We start from the raw sequence: 19,955 nt of genomic DNA, 5'->3' as shown, positions 1-19,955 counted from the left end.
GTGCGGCCAAACCTGAACCTATTGGGGAGGGTCCGGGTGGGCATCTATAATTGGCAGCGGCTCTGGTTCGGGGCGTAGCCCCCACACCGCCCACTGATCCCCCCGCTTCTGTGTCGCCGGATGAACCAGACCGTGGATCAGCGCCGGAGGCTCCTGGCTGCAGACTGTCGCTGGAGGCTCCTAGCTGGAGAGCGTCTCTGTAGTTTCCGGACAGGGGACCTTCGCTGCAGGCTCCGTGCCATGGATCATCCCTACAGGCTCCGGGCCATGGATCATCACTGGAGGCTTCGTGCCATGGATTATCACTGGAGGCTTCGGACCATCGATTATCACTGGAGGCTTCCTACGGGGAGCTGGAACTGGTCTCACCAGACTGGGGAGACGCACAGGAGACTGGGTGCGCAGAGCTGGCATTGGGAACACTGGGGCGTGGAGGCCCCCGGAAGTCTGGAGCTCAGGGCTGGCACAACCCGTCCTGGCTCGATGTGGACTCTAGCCCGGCAAGGGCGGAGCGCTGGCACAGGACGAACTGCGCTGTGCTGGTGAATGAGGGGTACCGTGTGTAGAGCAGGCGCAGGATAGCCTGGGCCGAAGAGACGCACTGGAGACCAGATACGTTGAGCCGGTGCACTTCTCCCTGGTTGCCGGCCAACTAGCACGGCAACGGTGAGGAGCTTGCACCGAGCTGTGAGTACGCACTGGCGACAGTGCGTATCACCGCATAACACGGTGCTTGCTCGGTCACTCGCTCCCCACGGTAAGCACAGGGAGTTGGCTCAGGTCTTAACCTCGCCTTCGCCAATCTACCCGTGTGCCCCCCCAAAATATTGTTTGGCGCTGCCTCTCAGGCCTCCGTTGTTGCCTTGCCAGCCGTTCCTCCCAGTATCGCCGTTCCGCTTTCGCTGCCTCGATCTTCCACTGCGGACGGCGATACTCCCCAGGTGTTGTCCAGGGACCTGCCCCATCCAGGATACCCTCCCATGTCCAATCCTCCTGTCCACGCTGCTTGGTCTTCTTGTGGTGGGTAGTTCTGTCCATCGTAGAATGGAGACCAAGACGCAGTGTGTATAGTGCTCATATTTACTCCTTTGATGAATACAAAACAACAAAACGGCCGCCAACAGTTCCGTCAGGTGAAACATACACTAAACAGAAAATAACTACCCACACGAGCAAAGGAAAAACAGGCTGCCTAAGTATGGCTTCCAATCAGAGACAACGATAGACACTTGCCTCTGATTGGAAACCATACCCGGCCAAAAAATAGAAAGTAAAACAGAATGCCCACCCACCTATCACACCCTGGCCTAGCTAAACAGAGAAAACACAGCTCTCCTAGGTCAGAGTGTGACATAAACAATACATATAGAGCTGTAAGCAAAGAACCATGATTCAAATTCCTGTCGTTGGCCAGTCCAGTGTTGTGATTGGCTATAAAGAGCCTTCCGTTTGCGTGCCTTCAAACAGATGCACTACAGAGCTGTCTGTTTAGCTTGCTAGCAGACTTGAACAGTAAGCACCAAATGACTAGAAACACACATGAAGGAATTGAAAATACATAGATATACTATACCTTGAGTGGAATCTACTTGCTAAAGTTAGCTTTTCGTTTTACAGATGAATGTAGCTGGCTATCAGCTCTAGCAAACACCATAAAACAAGTCCACTAATTGAAGGCAGGATCCAATATATAGGGAATTAATCCCAAGGGGAGACACTCAGCACATGGGGAATTTGAATATGAAGACACAAAGGGGAGAATCTGCAACCTGCTACAGTTCATACAATACATAACCAGTCCCAAATAATATAATGTAAACTGACATGAATACTAAATCAGCTAAACTCAGGTTAACATGTCAATCAGCTTTATTCGACAAATATTTGCATATACAGAAATTTGACTCTGAAATGGTGCTGGCAGACCAAATATAGATGCAGATCCACAGTGTACATACAATGAACACTAAGCTAAAAATGATAAACTATGCTATAAGCTACACTACATAAATGATGCATGTAAGAGATGCGAAGAGCAATGTGCAGTTCTGGGATGATAGTGCAAGGTACATAGTCTGTGGACTATGTACCAGTCTGTGGACTATCCGTGGACCAGGTGGCCAGTTGGTGAGGGCCACGGCGCTGGGGAAGAAACTGTTCAGGTGGCGGGAGTGATTGGTTGTGATTGACCTGAACCATTTGCCAAAGGGGAGTCTTTGGAAGAGGGGATGGAAGGGGTCGGCGATGATCTTTCCTACACGCTTCCTTGCCCTGCAGGACCTTGATGGAGGGCAGGCGGCAGCCAAGGACCCTCTCAGAAGACCAGACACTCCGCTGCATTGATCGAGGAGGTGAGGATGGATTCGACGGTCATTTAGAACTGAATCAGTACACACAACATTCAAAAGGAGGACTGAGGACAAAACACCATGCATTCACTGAGGAAAACAGATTTGTTTTATAGTAATTGTCTGACTGGGAACTACCATTGTCTATCAATTGCAGAATACCAATCTCAATTTGGCATTGGAAGTTTTATTGAAGTCATTAATACAGGAGTCAAATCACATCGGGAGTCTCATCAGATCAGATGTTATCAGCAAGCCAGATCAATCTGTTGAAAGAGCACAAGCAGAACAAAGATATAAGTGCAAACAGATACAATTAATCTCTGCCTAACTCCTCACTTCCTCTCTACTTGCATCCTTCTCAAAACCCATTGGAGGTCTGAGGCGAGGAGACTTGGGTCGTCTCCTCCAATGGTGTTTTAGGAGGCGCAATGGTCCATCAATAGCTCGGTCTATGAATTTGGGAGTAGTTACATTTCTCCAGCCCCATCCCTCAGATTTTCACCAAAATGGCAGCGGAGAGTTCGCTTTATTGTTTCAACTGCTAATTGCCACTTTAAGAAACACAAATGAGCATACATGTATGTTTAAGCATTCACAACTGTTGGGAGTGCGGTACCATACCTTTAGTGCCCAGGTGCAGCTGAGATGACACACTAAAGATGAAGTTGTGGCAGATATCTGGAGAACAGCCAGAGAGTGGTCAAGACAACAGTAGCGCTGGAAGCTGTTCCAGGCATTGTTTGTAGCAATGTCACCTCCCTCAGAACCAGTGAAGATCTCCAGGTTCTTACAATGGGGCATCAGCATAATCTATAAAGAGAGCAGAACAATACAGGAGATAATATAGATTTAGTAGGAGTGGAAGTCCCAACTTAAAGTCCTTGTACAATCAATAGACATTGGTAAAAAGGTAACCAAAAGTATGAAACTGGAGTTTGAGGAATGTGGAGGGATACATACAGTGCATTCGGAAAGTATTCAGGCCCCTTGACTTTTTCCACAAATTGTTACATTACAGCCTTATTCTAAAATGTATTAAATATTTTTTCCCCCTCATCAAGCCACACACAATACCCCATACTGAGAAAGTGAAAACAGGTTTAGAAATTTTAGCAAATGTATTATAAATAAAAAACAGATACCTTATTTACATAAGTATTCAAACCCTTTGCTATGAGACTTGAAATTGAGCTCATGTGCATCCGGTTTCCATTGATCATCATTGAGATGTTTCTACAACTTGGAGTCCACCTTCGGTAAATTAAATTGATTGGACATGATTTGGAAAGACACACACCTGTCTATATAAGGTCCCACAGTTGACAGTGCATGTCAGAGCAAAAACCAAGCGATGAGGTCAAAGGAATTGTCCATAGAGCTCTGAGACAGGATTGTGTCGAGGCACAGATCCAGGGAAGGGTACCAAAACATTTCTGCAGCATTGAAGGTCCCAAGAACACAGTGGCTTCAAAAATTCTTAAATGGAAGAAGTTTGGAACTTCCAAGACTCTTCCTACGGCCAAACTGAGCAATCGGGGGGGTGACCAAGAACCCGATGGTCACTCTGACAGAGCTCTAGAGTTCCTCTGTGGAGATGGGAGAACCTTCCAGAAGGACAACCATCTCTGCAGCACTCCACATACACAGTCAACTTAGTGTATGTAAACTTCTGACCCACTGGAATTGTGATACAGTGAATTAAGTGAAATAATCTGTCTGTAAACAATTGTTGGAAAAATTACTTGTGTCATGCACAGAGTAGATGTCCTAACCGACTAGCCAAAATTATAGTTTGTTAACAAGAGTGGTTGAAAAATGAGTTTTAATGACTCCAACCTACAGTGGGGGAAAAAAGTATTTGAACCCCTGCTGATTTTGTACGTTTGCCCACTTACAAAGAAATTATCAGTCTATAATTTTAATAGTAGGTTTATTTGAACAGTGAGAGACAGAATAACAACAAAAAAATCAAGAAAAACAAATGTCAAAAATGGTATAAAATGATTTGCATTTTAATGAGGGAAATAAGGATTTGACCCCTCTGCAAAACATGACTTAGTACTTGGTGGCAAAACCCTTGTTGGCAATCACAGAGGTCAGATGTTTCTTGTAGTTGGCCACCAGGTTTGCACACATCTCAGGAGGGATTTTGTCCCACTCCTCTTTGCAGATCTTCTCCAAGTCATTAAAGGTTTCGAGACTGACGTTTGGCAACTCGAACCTTCAGCTCCCTCCACAGATTTTCTATGGGATTAAGGTCTGGAGACTGGCTAGGCCACTACAGGACCTTAATGTGCTTCTTCTTGAGCCACTCCTTTGTTGCCTTGGTCGTGTGTTTTGGGTCATTGTCATGCTGGAATACCCAATCACGACCTATTTTCAATGCCCTGGCTGAGGGAAGGAGGTTCTCACCCAAGATTTGACAGTACATGGCCCCGTTCATCGTCCCTTTGATGCGGTGAAGTTGTCCTGTCCCCTTAGCAGAAAAACACCCCCAAAGCATAATGTTTCCACCTCCATGTTTGACGGTAGAGATGGTGTTCTTGGGGTCATAGGCAGCATTCCTCCTCCTCCAAACACGGCAAGTTGAGTTGATGTCAAAGAGCTCCATTTTGGTCTCATCTGACCACAACACTTTCACCAGTTGTCCTCTGAGTCATTCAGATGTTCATTGGCAAACTTCAGACCGGCATGTATATGTATTCTTGAGCAGGGGGCCCTTGCGGGCGCTGCAGGATTTCAGTCCTTCACGGCGTAGTGTGTTACCAATTGTTTTCTTGGTGACTATGGTCCCAGCTGCCTTGATCATTGACAAGATCCTCCCGTGTAGTTCTGGGCTGATTCCTCACCGTTCTCATGATCATTGCAACTCCACGAGGTGAGATCTTGCATGGAGCCCCAGGCCGAGGGATATTGACAGTTATTTTGTGTTTCTTTCATTTGTGAATAATCGCACCAAATGTTGTCACCTTCTCACCAAGCTGCTTGGCGATGTTCTTGTAGCCCATTCCAGCCTTGTGTAGGTCTACAATCTTGTCCCTGACATCCTTGGAGAGCACTTTGGTCTTGGCCATGGTGGAGAGCTTGGAATCTGATTGATTGATTGCTTCTGTGGACAGGTGCCTTTTTTACAGGTAACAAGCTGCGGTTAGGAGCACTCCCTTTAAGAGTGTGCTCCTAATCTCAGTTTGTTACCTGTATAAAAGACACCTGGGAGCCAGAAATCTTTCTGATTGAGAGGGGGTCAAATACTTATTTCCCTCATTAAAATGCAAATCAATTTATAAAATTTCTGACATGCGTTTTTCTGGATATTTTTGTTGTTATTCTGTCTCTCACTGTTCAAATAAACCTACCATTAAAATTATAGACTAATCCTTTCTTTATCAGTGGGAAAACGTACAAAATCAGCAGGGGATCAAATACTTTTTCCCCCCTACTATAAGTGTATGTAAACTTCCGACTTCAACTGTGTGTATATATACACACTGCTCAAAAAAATAAAGGGAACACTTAAACAACACAATATAACTCCAAGTCAATCACACTTCTGTGAAATCAAACTGTCCACTTAGGAAGCAACACTGATTGACAATAAATTTCACATGCTGTTGTGCAAATGGAATAGACAACAGGTGGAAATAGGCAATTAGCAAGACACCCCCAATAAAAGAGTGGTTCTGCAGGTGGTGACCACAGACCACTTCTCAGTTCCTATGCTTCCTGGCTGATGTTTTGGTCACTTTTGAATGCTGGCGGTGCTTTCACTCTAGTGGTAGCATGAGACGGAGTCTACAACTCACACAAGTGGCTCAGGCAGTGCAGCTCATCCAGGATGGCATATCAATGCGAGCTGTGGCAAGAAGGTTTGCTGTGTCTGTCAGCGTAGTGTCCAGAGCATGGAGGCGCTACCAGGAGACAGGCCAGTACATTAGGAGACGTGGAGGAGGCCGTAGGAGGGCAACAACCCAGCAGCAAGACCGCTACCTCCGCCTTTGTGCAGGAGGAGCACTGCCAGAGCCCTGCAAAATGACCTCCAGCAGGCCACAAATGTGCATGTGTCTGCTCAAACGGTCAGAAACAGACTCCATGAGGGTGGTATGAGAGCCCGACGTCCACAGGTGGGGGTTGTGCTTACAGCCCAACACCGTGCAGGACGTTTGGCATTTGCCAGAGAACACCAAGATTGGCAAATTCGCCACTGGCGCCCTGTGCTCTTCACAGATGAAAGCAGGTTCACACTGAGCACATGTGACAGACGTGACAGAGTCTGGAGACGCCGTGGAGAACGTTCTGCTGCCTGCAACATCCTCCAGCATGACCGGTTTGGCGGTGGGTCAGTCATGGTGTGGGGTGGCATTTCTTTGGGGGGCCGCACAGCCCTCCATGTGCTCGCCAGAGGTAGCCTGACTGCCATTAGGTACCGAGATGAGATCCTCAGACCCCTTGTGAGACCATATGCTGGTGCGGTTGGCCCTGGGTTCCTCCTAATGCAAGACAATGCTAGACCTCATGTGGCTGGAGTGTGTCAGCAGTTACTGCAAGAGGAAGGCATTGATGCTATGGACCACCCGTTCCCCAGACCTGAATCCAATTGAGCACATCTGGGACATCATGTCTCGCTCCATCCACCAACGCCACGTTGCACCACAGACTATCCAGGAGTTGGCGGATGCCAACGTCTGGGAGGAGATCCCTCAGGAAACCATCTGCCACCTCATCAGGAGCATGCCCAGGCGTTGTAGGGAGGTCCACTTTAATTTTGAGTGTGACTCCAAATCCAGACGTCCATGGGTTGATAAATTGGATTTCCATTGATTATTTTTGTGTGATTTTGTTGTCAGCACATTCAACTATGTAAAGAAAAAAGTATTTAATAAGATTATTTCTTTCATTCAGATCTAGGATGTGTTGTTTAAGTGTTCCCTTTATTTTTTTGAGCAGTGTATATATTCAGAGCAATATCCATGTAATGCTTAGCGAAGATCTAAAGTCAAGTGTTATTGAAGTGTTGTGGTTGCAGGTTCTTGGGGACCTGAATATTGACTGGTTTTCATCAAGCTGTCCACTCAAGAGGAAGCTTCCTACTGTAACCAGTGCCTTTAATCTAGTTCAGGTTATTAATCAATCTACCAGGGTGTTTACAAACACTACAGGAACAAGATAATCCACATGTATCGATCACATTTTTACTAATGCTGTAGAACTTTGTTCTGAAGCTATATCCGTACACATTGGATGCAGTGATCACAATACAGTGGCTATATCCAGGAAAGCCAAAAGTCCAACAGCTGGGCCTAAAATAGTATATAAGAGATCATACAAAAGTTTTTGCTCTGACTTATGTGGAATATTTGTTGGTCTGATGTGATTAATGAGGAGCATCCAGACACTGCACTTGATGAATTTATGAAATTGCTTCATCCAATTGTTGATAAACATGCACCTGTTAAGAAACTGACTGTTAGAACTGTTAAGGCTCCATGGATTGATGAGGAATTGAACAATTGTATGGCTAAAAGAGATGGGGCAAAAGGAGTGGCTAATAAGTCTGGCTGTACATCTGACTGGCTTACTTACTGCAAATTGAGAAATTATGTGATTAAACTCAACAAAAAGAATACACTTTATTATGAAGCCAAGATCAATGATATAAGGAATGATGGATAAAAACTTGAGTACTTTAACTTCTTCAGGAGACTGGTTTTTGTTCCAAATTTCAGATGACTGACATGTCCAAAGTAAACTGCCTGTTACTCAGGCCCAGAAGCTAGGATATGCATATATTTAGTAGCATTGGATAGAAAACCCTCTGGCGTTTCTAAAACTGTTAAAATAATATCTGAGTATAACAGAACTGATATGGCAGGCGAAAACCCGAGGAGAATCCATCCAGAATATATTTGTTTTTTTGTGGTCACAGGCAATTTCAATGCCAGCCTATGGGAAATTCAAAATAATTCCTCCCAGATTGCAGTTCCTATGGCTTCCACTAGATGTCAAGTATTTAGAAAGGATTTCAGGCTTGTTTTTTGAAAAATGAACAAGTACAAAAACAGCCTTGTTCCACGCGTGAACGAGAGTGCGCTCTTCGTTATTTATCTTCCCTATTGAACATACTATTCTCAGTCTTAAATAATATAGTTTATTTAGATATTAGAATACCTGAGGATTAATTACAAACATCGTTTGACTTGTTTGGACGAAATTTACCGGTAACTTTTTGGATTCATTTGTATGCATGTTGAACGAGTGGATTACTGAATCAAGCGTGCCAACTAAAACAGACATTTTTGGGATATAAAGAAGGACTTTATCGAACAAAATGACCATTCATTGTGTAGCTGGGACCCTTGGGATTGCAAATAAAGGAAGATCTTCAAAGGTAAGTGATTTATTTTATCGCTGTGATGGTTTGGAAATGTATTTTGGCGTGGGGCGCTGTCCTCAGACAATCGAATGCTATGCTGTCGCCGTAAAGGCCTTTTTGAAATCTGACAAAGCGGTTGGATTAACAAGAAGTTAAAAGCTTTTAACCTCTTCGCTATAGGGGGCATTATTTTCACGGCCGGATGAAAAACGTACCCAAATTAAACGGCCTACTTCTCGGGCCCAGAGTCAAATAATTGCATATTATTAGTAGATTTGGATAGAAAACACTCTGTTTCTAAAACTGTTTGAATGGTGTCTGTGAGTATAACAGAACTCATATGGCAGGCAAAAACCTGAGAAAATTCCAAGCAGGAAGTGGCCTGTCTGAGAATTTGTAGTTCTTCTTTTGATTCTCTATCGATGCGCAGTCACGAGACCACGCTGTTTTTTATTTTCCTCTTTGAATGAATACACTATTGTCCGGTTGGAATGTTATCGCTATTTTACGAGAAAAATACCATAAAAATTGATTTTAAACAGCGTTTGACATGCTTCTAAGTACGGTAATGGAACATTTTGAATTTTTTTGTCTCGAGTTGCGCTCACACGTTACCCTTTGGATAGTGACCTGAACGCACTAACAAAACGGAGGTATTTGGACATAACTATGGATTATTTGGAACAAAAACAACATTTCTTGTGGGAATAGCAGTCCTGGGAGTGCATTCTGATGAAGATCAGCAAAGGTAATACAATTTTTCTAATACTAATTCTAAGTTTAGTGAGCCCCGAACTTGGCGGGTGTCTGAATTGCTCACCGTGATGGCTGAGCTATGTACTCAGAATATTTCAAAATGTGCTTTCGCCGAAAAGCTATTTTAAAATCTGACATAGCAATTGCATAAAGGAGTTCTGTATCTATAATTCTTAAAATAATTGTTATGTGTTTTGTCAACGTTTATGATGAGTAATTTAGTAAATTTACCGGAAGTTTTCGGTGGGAATACATTGTCTGAACATCACACGCCAATGTAAAAAGCTGTTTTTTGATATAAATATGAACTTGATTGAACAAGACATGCATGTATTGTATAACAATGTCCTAGGAGTGTCATCTGATGAAGATCATCAAAGGTTAGTGCTTCATTTAGCTGTGTATTGGGTTTTTGTGACATACATGCTTGCTTGGAAAATGGCTGTGTGATTATTTTGGGCTGTGTACTCTCCTAACATAATCTAATGTTTTGCTTTCGCTGTAAAGCCTTTTTGAAATCGGACAATGTGGTTAGATTAACCTGTTGGGGCTAGGGGGCAGTATTTGCACGGCCGGATAAAAAAAAGTACCCGATTTAACCTCTCTGGGCAAGCATCCCACCTACTCAACAGCCAGTTGAATCCCGTGGCGCGTTATTCAAATACCTTAGAAATGCTATTACTTCAATTTCTCAAACATATGACTATTTTACAGCATTTTAAAGACAAGACTCTCGTTAATCTAACCACACTGTCCGATTTCAAAAAGGCTTTACAACGAAAGCAAAACATTAGATTATGTCAGGAGAGTACCCAGCCAGAAATAATCAGACACCCATTTTTCAAGCTAGCATATAATGTCACATAAACCCAAACCACAGCTAAATGCAGCACTAACCTTTGATGATCTTCATCAGATGACAATCTTAGGACATTATGTTATACAATACATGCATGTCTGTTCAATCAAGTTCATATTCATATCAAAAAACAGCTTTTTACATTAGCAGGTGACTAGCATGTGACTAGCATTCCCACCGAACACTTCCGGTGAATTTACTAAATTACTCACGATAAATGTTCACAAAAAACATAACAATTATTTTAAGAATTATAGATACAGAACTCCTCTATGCACTCGATATGTCCGATTTTAAAATAGCATTTCGGTGAAAGCACATTTTGCAATATTCTAAGTAGATAGCCCGGCATCACAGGGCTAGCTATTTAGACACCCAGCAAGTTTAGCATTCACCAAAGTCAGATTTACTATAAGAAAAATGTTTTCTTATAGTAATTCTGAGTTTAGTGAGCACCAGACTTGGTGGGTGTCAAATTAGCTAGCCTGTGATGGCCGAGATATCTACTCAGAATATTGCAAAATGTGCTTTCGCCAAAAATCTATTTTAAAATCTGACACCGCGATTGCATAAAGGAGTTCTGTATCTATAATTCTTAAAATAATTGTTATATTTTTTGTAAACATTTATCGTGAGTAATTTAGTAAATTCACCGGAAGTTTGCGGTGGGTATGCTAGTTCTGAACATCACATGCTAATGTTTTTTGATATAAATATGAACTTGATTGAACAAAACATGCATGTATTGTATAACATAATGTCCTAGGAATGTCATCTGATGAAGATCATCAAAGGTTAGTGCTGCATTTAGCTGTGGTTTTGGTTTTTGTGACATATATGCTTGCTTTGAAAATGGCTGTGTGATTATTTTTGGCAGGGTACTCTCCTGACATAATCTAATGTTTTGCTTTCGCTGTAAAGCCTTTTTGAAATCGGACAATGTGGTTAGATTAACGAGAGTCTTGTCTTTAAAATGGTTTAAAATAGTCATATGTTTGAGAAATTGAAGTTATAGCATTTTTGAGGTATTTGTATTTCGCGCCACGCGATTCCACTGGCTGTTGACTAGGTGGGATCACCCAGGGAGGTTAATGAGAGTCTTATCTTTAAAATGGTGTAAAATTGTCGTATGTTTGAAAAATGTAAATTATTGCATTCGAGGTTTTTGTATTTCGCGCCACGCTCTTAAGTTAAATGATGGATGACACTTGTATTTTCATGAATGTTTTATAGTGAGCAATTATATTCATGCATTAAAACAACTAATAATGAAATAAAAGCAGTGCAATTTTGAATCTTGTAAAGTTAGTGTGTGAGGTGGAAAAATGATTGTTAACGATCAATAATGGCAAACCTCCTGGCATTGACAACTTAGATGGAAAGCTACTGAGGATGGTAGCTGACTCTAGCCACTGTCATATTTTTAATCTAAGTCAAGGAAAGTCTTTGTCCTCAGGCATGGAGGGAAGCCAAAGTAATCCCGCTTCCCAAGTGGTAAAGTGGCCTTTACTGGTTCTAACAGCAGACTTATAAAGCTTGCTGCCAGCTCTTAGCAAACTGTTGGAAAAAATTGTGTTTGACAAAATACAATGCTATTTCTCTGTAAACAAATTAACAGCACATTTTCAGCATGCTTATAGAGAACGGCACTCAACATGTACTGCACTTACACAAATGACTGATGATTGGTTGAAAGAAATTGATAATAAAAAGATTGGGAGCTGTACTGTTAGATTTCAGTGCAGCCTTTGATATTATTGACCATAACCTGTTGTTGAAAAAACTTAAGTGCTATGGCTTTTCAACCTCAGCTCTGAATCCACGATATGGCAATCTAATAGAACTCAAGTATTTTCTTTAAACAAAGAATGTTTGTCAATGTATGCTGATGATTCAACCATATACGCATCATCAACAACAGCTAATGAAGTCACTGAAACCCTTAAAGAGTTGCAGTCTTGTTTTGGAATGAGTGGCCAGTAATAAACTGGTCCTGAACATCTCTAAAACTAAGAGCATTGTATTTAGTACAAATCATTGCTTAATCTTGATTATTGTCCAGTCGTGTGGTCCAGTGCTGCAAAGAAAGACCTGCAGCTGGCCCAGAACAGAGCAGCACGTTTTGCTCTTAATTGTAATCAGAGGGCTGATATAAATACTATGCATGCCAGTCTCTCTTGGCTAAGTTGAGGAGAGACTGACTACATCACAATTTTTTATAAAGAAACATTCATGTGTTTAAAATCCCAAATTGTTTGCAGTCAACTTACACACAGCTCTAACACACACACACACTTATCCCACCAGACATGCCACCAGGGGTCTTTTCATAGTCCCCAAATCCAGAACAAATTCAAGAAAACATCCAGTATTATATAGAGCCCTTATTGCATGGAACTTCCTTCCATCTCATATTGCACAAATAAACAGCAAACCTGGTTTCAAATAACAGAAAGCAACACCTCGCGGCACAACGCCTCTCCCCCATTTGACCTAGATAGTTGTGTATGCATTGATATGTAGACTGTGTGCGCCTTTTAAAAAATGTATGTAGTTCTGTCCTTGAGCTGTTCTTGTCCAATGATGTTCTGTATTATATAATTCTGTATTATGTTTCATGTTTTGTGTGGACCCAAGGAAGAGTAGCTGCTGCTTTTGCAACAGCTAATGGGGATCCTAATAAAATACCAATACTTGGAGTAGTCCCCAGAGTGCTGTGTATAGAAGAGAGCCAAGGTAACCTACTTGGAACAGAATGGATTCCTCCATCTCCTGTCTGTCAGCTGAGTAGAGACAAACTTCAACACCACATATTAGTGACAATGGACCTGCATGGAAATAGGGATGGAGAGAGAAATTATTTGAGGTCATTCTCATTTATTGCACAGAAACTGACAAGGTTAAAGTTATTAAATCTTTATTCAATCTCAAAGTATGCGGTTAGCGGTTATAAATATTCCCTATTATTTGGTTCGGAGCCGGACCCTTTTGGCTCCCCCTCAATCACGGCCCTCTTCCCCAGTGAGGGTCTTCCCTGTGTGTTCTCATTCTGCCCCCCCCCCCCCAAATGAGGTATAATAAGAACTCAAGACTGTGTACAAGATGTCCAACTGTTGTTTTCAAGGTAATCTACTCACGCCGATTCCAGGTTGCATCCAGTTTATACGAACCATGCGCACTAGCACTCAGCGCAAGCAGCAACGAAAACATGACAGACAGTGGATGAATATAAATTAACTTGGTCTGTGTGATTTAAAAAAAAAAGTAAATACTTTCGGCCTCTGCAACAATTAACTGAATAATTCAATGGGTGTTTTGTGCAAAAAGGTGATGACTAAAGTGTCTTATAAGAAATTTTCAAATCTGGCCGCCAATGGAAATTATTCTTTCTGGGCCAGGCATCAGCTAAACTTAACTGCAGTACCAAAGCAAAACTGTATACCTTTATTTATTCAAGTTAGTCTCATTGAGATAAAATCTCATGAGAGACCTGGTCCGACCTTGACACCAGCAGGGGGAAACAATGTTTGAGACAAATATCAGACATACTGTAACAACTTAGACACACCATTAAATGTTTGTTTTTTTACATACATTTCAGTTAAAGAAAAATACGCATCATAGATTAAAAAAAATAATAATCTATGTACCACCGCATCAAGTCGTAATGATAATCACATTTCTCAGTAACATGTGAGTCAACCAAACTTATAAACTCCTCAAAGGAAACAAGAACCTGGGGCCCCTTGCTCCCCCCTCTCCTGCCGCTCATTCATGCTGGTCTTCCAAGTCCTCCTCCTCTATTAAATCCGTCCTCGACATATCTACAATGCTCTTAGTTAAACCAGAGACTATAGAAAACGAAACTACCTTTGGTTAAACCACAGGGTTAAATGTTAGCTGACTAACTTTAGCTAATTCGCTTTCTAGCTAACTGACATTAACCTAGCTTGGCTCATTAATAGCCTGCTTTAACAAAAGGCAAAATAACTACCTTCAATTTTGAAATCACAGTTGATTAGCTAGCTGGTTGGTTTCTCTAGTGAAAAACGAATCGAACTTACATCAGCCATCGTTCACCATCCCCTTTCATCTTCTGTGGTCAAAAAAGCGGTAAGAGATCACTCAAGCCATGACTGGCCCAAAAACCTGACCATTTACATTTCAGTAGACTGCTACAGGCTATGTTCATTGGCTACAACTTTCCTGGTATAAAAAGATAGTAAGCAGTTGCAAGAGCAAAATGGATTTTGGAGAGCAAACAGGAAAATTGGTGAGGAGATCTGTGGGGATGTCTTGAAGTATTTCTTCAAGGGAACAAAAGCCTCTGGCCTCCAAATAATTTACTGCATATGGCAATGTGGTTCTGCTTGCTTAAAGTCACACTTGCAAGCTCTCAAGTTAAATTTGTGCGCACCCCGCATGATAATGTGAACCCGTGTGAACCCGTCCTCTGCTCGACTACATTTCTTCTCTTTCGACTCGTTTTTACTCGCGCAATGACGTTCCATCTTGCTCGCGCCCGTTCGACTTTTGAATTGGCTATGACTCCATACATTTACTCAAGTGTTTCCTTTATTTTGGTAGCTACCTGTATATCTATTGTTTTTGTCAAAAATTGGTCAGGCTCCATAAATTTGGTTTGGAGTCAGGACTGAGACTGGACCACTCATGAACACAACACTGTCCATGCCAGTGACAAGCATCCCCATAATATGATGCTGCCACCACAATACTTGAAAATACAAAAGGGTTTCACTGTTGTATTAGATTTTACCTTGCCTGAGACTGATACCTCTGGTTCACAGTCCGAGATTAATGCCATACATTTGTTAGTAAAATTTCCACAAAAATGTTGAATAAAATTATAGTTTTTACTTTACTGTTTGTCCGTGCGGTTGGTCCTTTTGATGGTTGGAATGAGACAATATATCCACTGGAAAGTATCAGTAAATAACCATATCCAAGCACTGGTAGTGAGTTCCGATTTCTATAACCTTAAGCATGTCCTGAACCATGTAAACATGTGCAAGAGCTCAGCAAGTATGCATGTGTGGCGTGCATGTATTTTCATCTTGTGCACACTTTGAAAAGTTGACCTATAATTTTCTGTGGATCACAGGAGTTTGGTGGCACATCATATACCTTGCTTTATTTGACAGCATTATTGGAAAGCATTTGAGGGTTAGTTGAAGAGTTGGTGAAAACATGGCAAAGGCTGTTGAAGATTCTGTGCAAGGGCCCACTCTAGACTGTTGATACTGTACTGTGGATTGCCATTGTCTCATGTCAGACAGCGTCACTCCTCCACAACTCTCGTTTCTCAATCAGTGGAGGCGGAATCGATGCGCTGACGTAAGACCATAGTGGATTGCTTTTTTTTTTTTTTTACATTACTATTGTGACGCATAATTGCCATGGTAATATGGAATGTCCAGTCAATGAACATTTGGGGTAATAAGGCTTAGTCATTCTATAGACTTGGCCTTCCAACACTTACATCAAATGCTTTATAACAGCATCATATCCCGTAGTAACAGTGCCATTCCAAACACAAAAACCAAGAAAATAAACTAATAATCATCTAATAATAACAAGAGAGTCATCTTAGATAGTTAAAAGCCCAAGTTTGTATTTAGAAGTCGTTTGCCTAGTGAGCTTTGCAGCCCAAACGACTCATCTAACCACTAGCAAGGGCCCCAACGTCTCCTCCTGTCAACTCTCCACTTTCGCCTCACGGTCCAAATGGCTCTACGTCTCCTACGGACTGGGCGAAAAGTGAATCATCTTCATCTGGGAGTGATTGTTATACCTGAGTAGCTAGACCAGCACTTTAATAGGCTTTGCCTTGTCAACAGAAATAAAATAAAATACAGCAGGATATAAAGTAGCCTAATGGATGTAAGGGGATGACGCACTTCTTTTGAGCATAAAATGAAGAACGATCGGCCCAAAATTGTAGGAGTAGACCCTCCCATAGCTTAGAATTCTTAGCGTATTATCATTAAGTGATAATGCCCGAAAAGGATATATAGTCTTGCTACCCAAGCCGGCTGGTCGTTCTATCGGTTTGGTTGTCAGAGACGCGACCCAGTCGTTCAGTCTTTTTGTTCTGCATCTATAGACACGTCACCCAGTCATTCGTTCTAAATGTCCATCACGTTCTAAATGTTCTGGCAAAATTCTTATCCCTTGCTTGCTAGCCAGCCAACTACAGATAGTTTACAGTCAAGTCAAACAGTGCAACCAGAATAACAACAATGTAACTGCATTTTCATAAGCTGTTTTCTAGTAACATTTAACAATGAGTTAATGAGGCGCGATTTCGCCTGGCATAGAAAATGTGCTCTCACGTCAGGACACCGTTGTTCAGAGAGCCAACAACCCAGTTAACACAATCACTTCAAACTGAAGCTGGCAAGACAGCAAACTAGCTGCACTTCATTTCGTTTTACCTTTTTTCAAATTGACGTCTTTGTATATATACAAAAAAATTATGCCAGCCGATTCACGATTTCGACTGGCTGAGAAACGCTGCCTGCCTGTCTCGTTCCGACACGTTCATTACTATGGGGCAGCTGTTGCACGTTGGAGACAGACAGCAAGATTTATACAAATCTCTGCTGCTGAAAACGAAATGTTAGTCTAAAAGAATGTGAGAATGTCTAGATGCTTTTTATAGTGGAGATCTACTTTATAAATTGCCTAGCTGGGCTGATGAGATAGTGGATTGCGCAGTCAGATTGAACAAGTAAATAGGCATTTTAACGTCATAGATTTAGCCGGTGTTAACTTGTGGGAATAGACACCGGCTGGAATGCGGTTTTAACCAACCAGCATTTAGGATTAGACCCACCCGTTGTATAATAGAGATATTATGGTGTCTGTGAAATGCAATCAATGATTAACAGACCAGACAAACTTATCCTTTTGTTTATTGAGCAATTCAGGGTACATACATGGTGAACAAGCTTGAGTATATATCGTAAGTAGTATTAACTGTGACTACACTACTGTAAATCCTAACTGATATCATACCTCACATTATGAAAAGAAACGTCTTACAAGTTTGATGCTAGTGGCAATGTCACGAAAAGGTACAGAAATCAATGTCTGTAGTAGTTGGTCGTGTCATCGTCTCAGTATGTCCAGTCATGTCCGTTGTCATGTCCAGTCATGTCCGTTGTCATGTCCGTGGTCACCTCTGCAGAAACAAAAACATTCAGGGTACAGTGAGACATGTGGCTTCTAAAGCCTTCCCTGGCATTGTCACTCAATTCAAACTGTGACTACCAGCCGCCATCAATCTGATCTGGACTGAGGGAGTAAACTTTTGGGTAGTCTCACCAGAGTCAGGCCACGCCAAACGCTCCGTGAGAAAATACTACCTTTTGGAAGTGTGTAATTACGCTTATTGTACCATTTTTGTCACAATCAAATTTTCAGGTAACATTTTATTGGTCACATACACATATTTAGCAGATGTTATTGCAGGTATAGCGAAATGCTTGCGTGTCATATGTGCCATATTAGTTGATGGTGCTATGAGACCACAGTGTAAACATAACCAGTTTGTGAAGTTAATACTAGAACCGCCAGTGGTGTTTGATTTTGCAAGGAATAGAGCGGTTTCTTCGACAAGCTATGCTACGCAGGCTACACAGAGAAGCAGCACAGCTCGTAGGGGAAACCACTCGAGTAGCACAAAATGGAATATAACATTGCGGAAAATGTTCGTAATTACACAATTTCATGTGTACTAGAGGTCGGCCGATTTCAAGTTTTCATAACAATCGGTACCAGAATTCTTGGACTCCGATTACATAGCATTCCACGAGGAAACTGTGTGGCAGGCTGACTACCTGTTACGCGAGTGCAGCAAGGAGCCAAGGTAAGTTGCTAGCAAGCATTAAACTTATCTTATAAAAAAACAATCAATCTTCACATAATCACTAGTTAACATCATGGTTGATGATATTACTAAGTTAACTAGCTTGTCTTGTGTTGCATATAATCAATGCGGTGCCTGTTAATTTATCATCGAATCACAGCCTACTTTGCCAAACGGAGGTTGATTTAACAAAAAGGCATTGGCGAAAAATGCACAATCGTTGCACGAATTTACATGAAAAATGTTGAGTTGGTAGTAAAACAGTGAACTAATCCTTTAAAAAAAAAAAAGGTCCAATGCATTTTTTCTCTCAATATTAAATAATTTCTGGGTAACAATTAAGCACCTTAAATGTGATTATTTTTGACCATTTTGATTGAAAAACAAAAATAGCTTCTTAGCAAAGAGCATTTTCACAAGCAACAATCATTTTTATTCTAGGACTGTGTGTGAGTGGTCTGAATAGGGAGTGGGAAACAGAAAAATAGATGTTATTGGTAGAGAGGTTTGGATGACGTCACCAGGAAGGCCAAAACTCCATCCCACCTTAATAGGCTGAAATTTCAGGCGGTCGTTTCAAATTGCTTACACTAAAAGTACATTATCATAATTTTCACAGTTTTAGTCAGAGTGGAATACATGCATAATTAAGAAAATATAATTGAAAAAGGTTTACAAAATTAAGAATTTAAGGGTTAGGGTTAACAATGTTAATTTAGCATTAACAAACTACATTAATCTTAACTTCGAAACTGACTTACCTCTTACCTAGGAATTGGCTAGTATGTCCGCGGGCGCTTGTGGGACTCCTCCCTTGGTTCCCTGGGTGGGTCAGCCAGCATCACCTTCATCCTCACTCCGTTCACCATTTTACCATGCAAGGCAGCCATAGCGTCGCCCGCACTCTCTTTCTCTGCATACTTCATGTAGCCTACGTTCCTCCCAGGCACGAGGTGCACCTCCACAAGGGAACCAAATCGACTGCAGAAAGAACCATCAGTAAGTACTTTATTAGGCCTGATTGCTTAGAAAACATTATGAAATAGTTTGTTAACCATTAGGTAATTAAATATTGTATGTACAGTGGGGGGAAAAAGTATTTGATCCCCTGCTGATTTTGTACGTTTTCCCACTTACAAAGAAATGATCAGTCTATGATTTTAATAGACTGATCAGTTTGAACAGTGAGAGACAGAATAACAAAAACAAAAATCCAGAAAAACGCATGACAAAACGCATGTTATAAAATTATTTGCATTTTAATGAGGGAAATAAGTATTTGACCCCTCTGCAAAACATGACTTAGTACTTGGTGGCAAAACCCTTGTTGGCAATCACAGAGGTCAGATGTTTCTTGTAGTTGGCCACCAGGTTTGCACACATCTCAGGAGGGATTTTTCCCACTCCTCTTTGCAGATCTTCTCCAAGTCATTAAGGTTTCGAGGTTGACGTTTGGCAACTCGAACCTTCAGCTCCCTCCACAGATGTTCTATGGGATTAAGGTCTGGAGACTGGCTAGGCCACTCCAGGACCTTAATGTACTTCTTCTTGAGCCACTCCTTTGTTGTCTTGGCCGTGTGTTTTGGGTCATTGTCATGAATACCCATCCACGACCCATTTTCAATGCCCTGGCTGAGGGAAGGAGGTTCTCACCCAAGATTTGACGGTACATGGCCCCATCCATCGTCCCTTTGATGCGGTGAAGTTGTCCTGTCCCCTTAGCAGAAA

General features: G+C 41.8%; 1 protein-coding gene across 5 annotated transcripts in view; it reads right to left on the bottom strand.

Annotated features, from left to right (window-relative positions):
• Window positions 1-1,851: 1,851 nt before the first annotated feature.
• The window catches only part of LOC115179594 (RNA-binding protein 45), a 49,099-nt gene continuing 30,995 nt past the window's right edge, over window positions 1,852-19,955 (bottom strand). Inside the window, exons 9-13 of one of the 5 annotated variants that reach the window (XR_003872971.1) lie at window positions 18,989-19,208; window positions 13,082-13,164; window positions 2,973-3,161; window positions 2,487-2,614; window positions 1,852-2,380 (exon numbers count right to left, since the gene is read on the bottom strand). Coding sequence is in view for 2 of the 5 variants with exons in the window: in XM_029741203.1 (XP_029597063.1) it covers window positions 19,007-19,208 (202 nt within the window). In the remaining 3 variants the exon portion in view is untranslated. Of the gene's footprint in view, window positions 2,615-2,972; window positions 3,162-13,081; window positions 13,165-17,253; window positions 17,541-18,988; window positions 19,209-19,955 lie in introns of those variants that run through there. The other 4 variants (XR_003872969.1, XR_003872970.1, XM_029741203.1 and 1 more) reach the window with 4 other exon arrangements.

The sequence above is a fragment of the Salmo trutta genome, chromosome 39 (genome assembly GCF_901001165.1).
Source record: "Salmo trutta chromosome 39, fSalTru1.1, whole genome shotgun sequence".
In the NCBI taxonomy this organism is placed as follows: domain Eukaryota; kingdom Metazoa; phylum Chordata; class Actinopteri; order Salmoniformes; family Salmonidae; genus Salmo; species Salmo trutta.
This window is presented reverse-complemented; position numbering and strand designations above follow the sequence as displayed.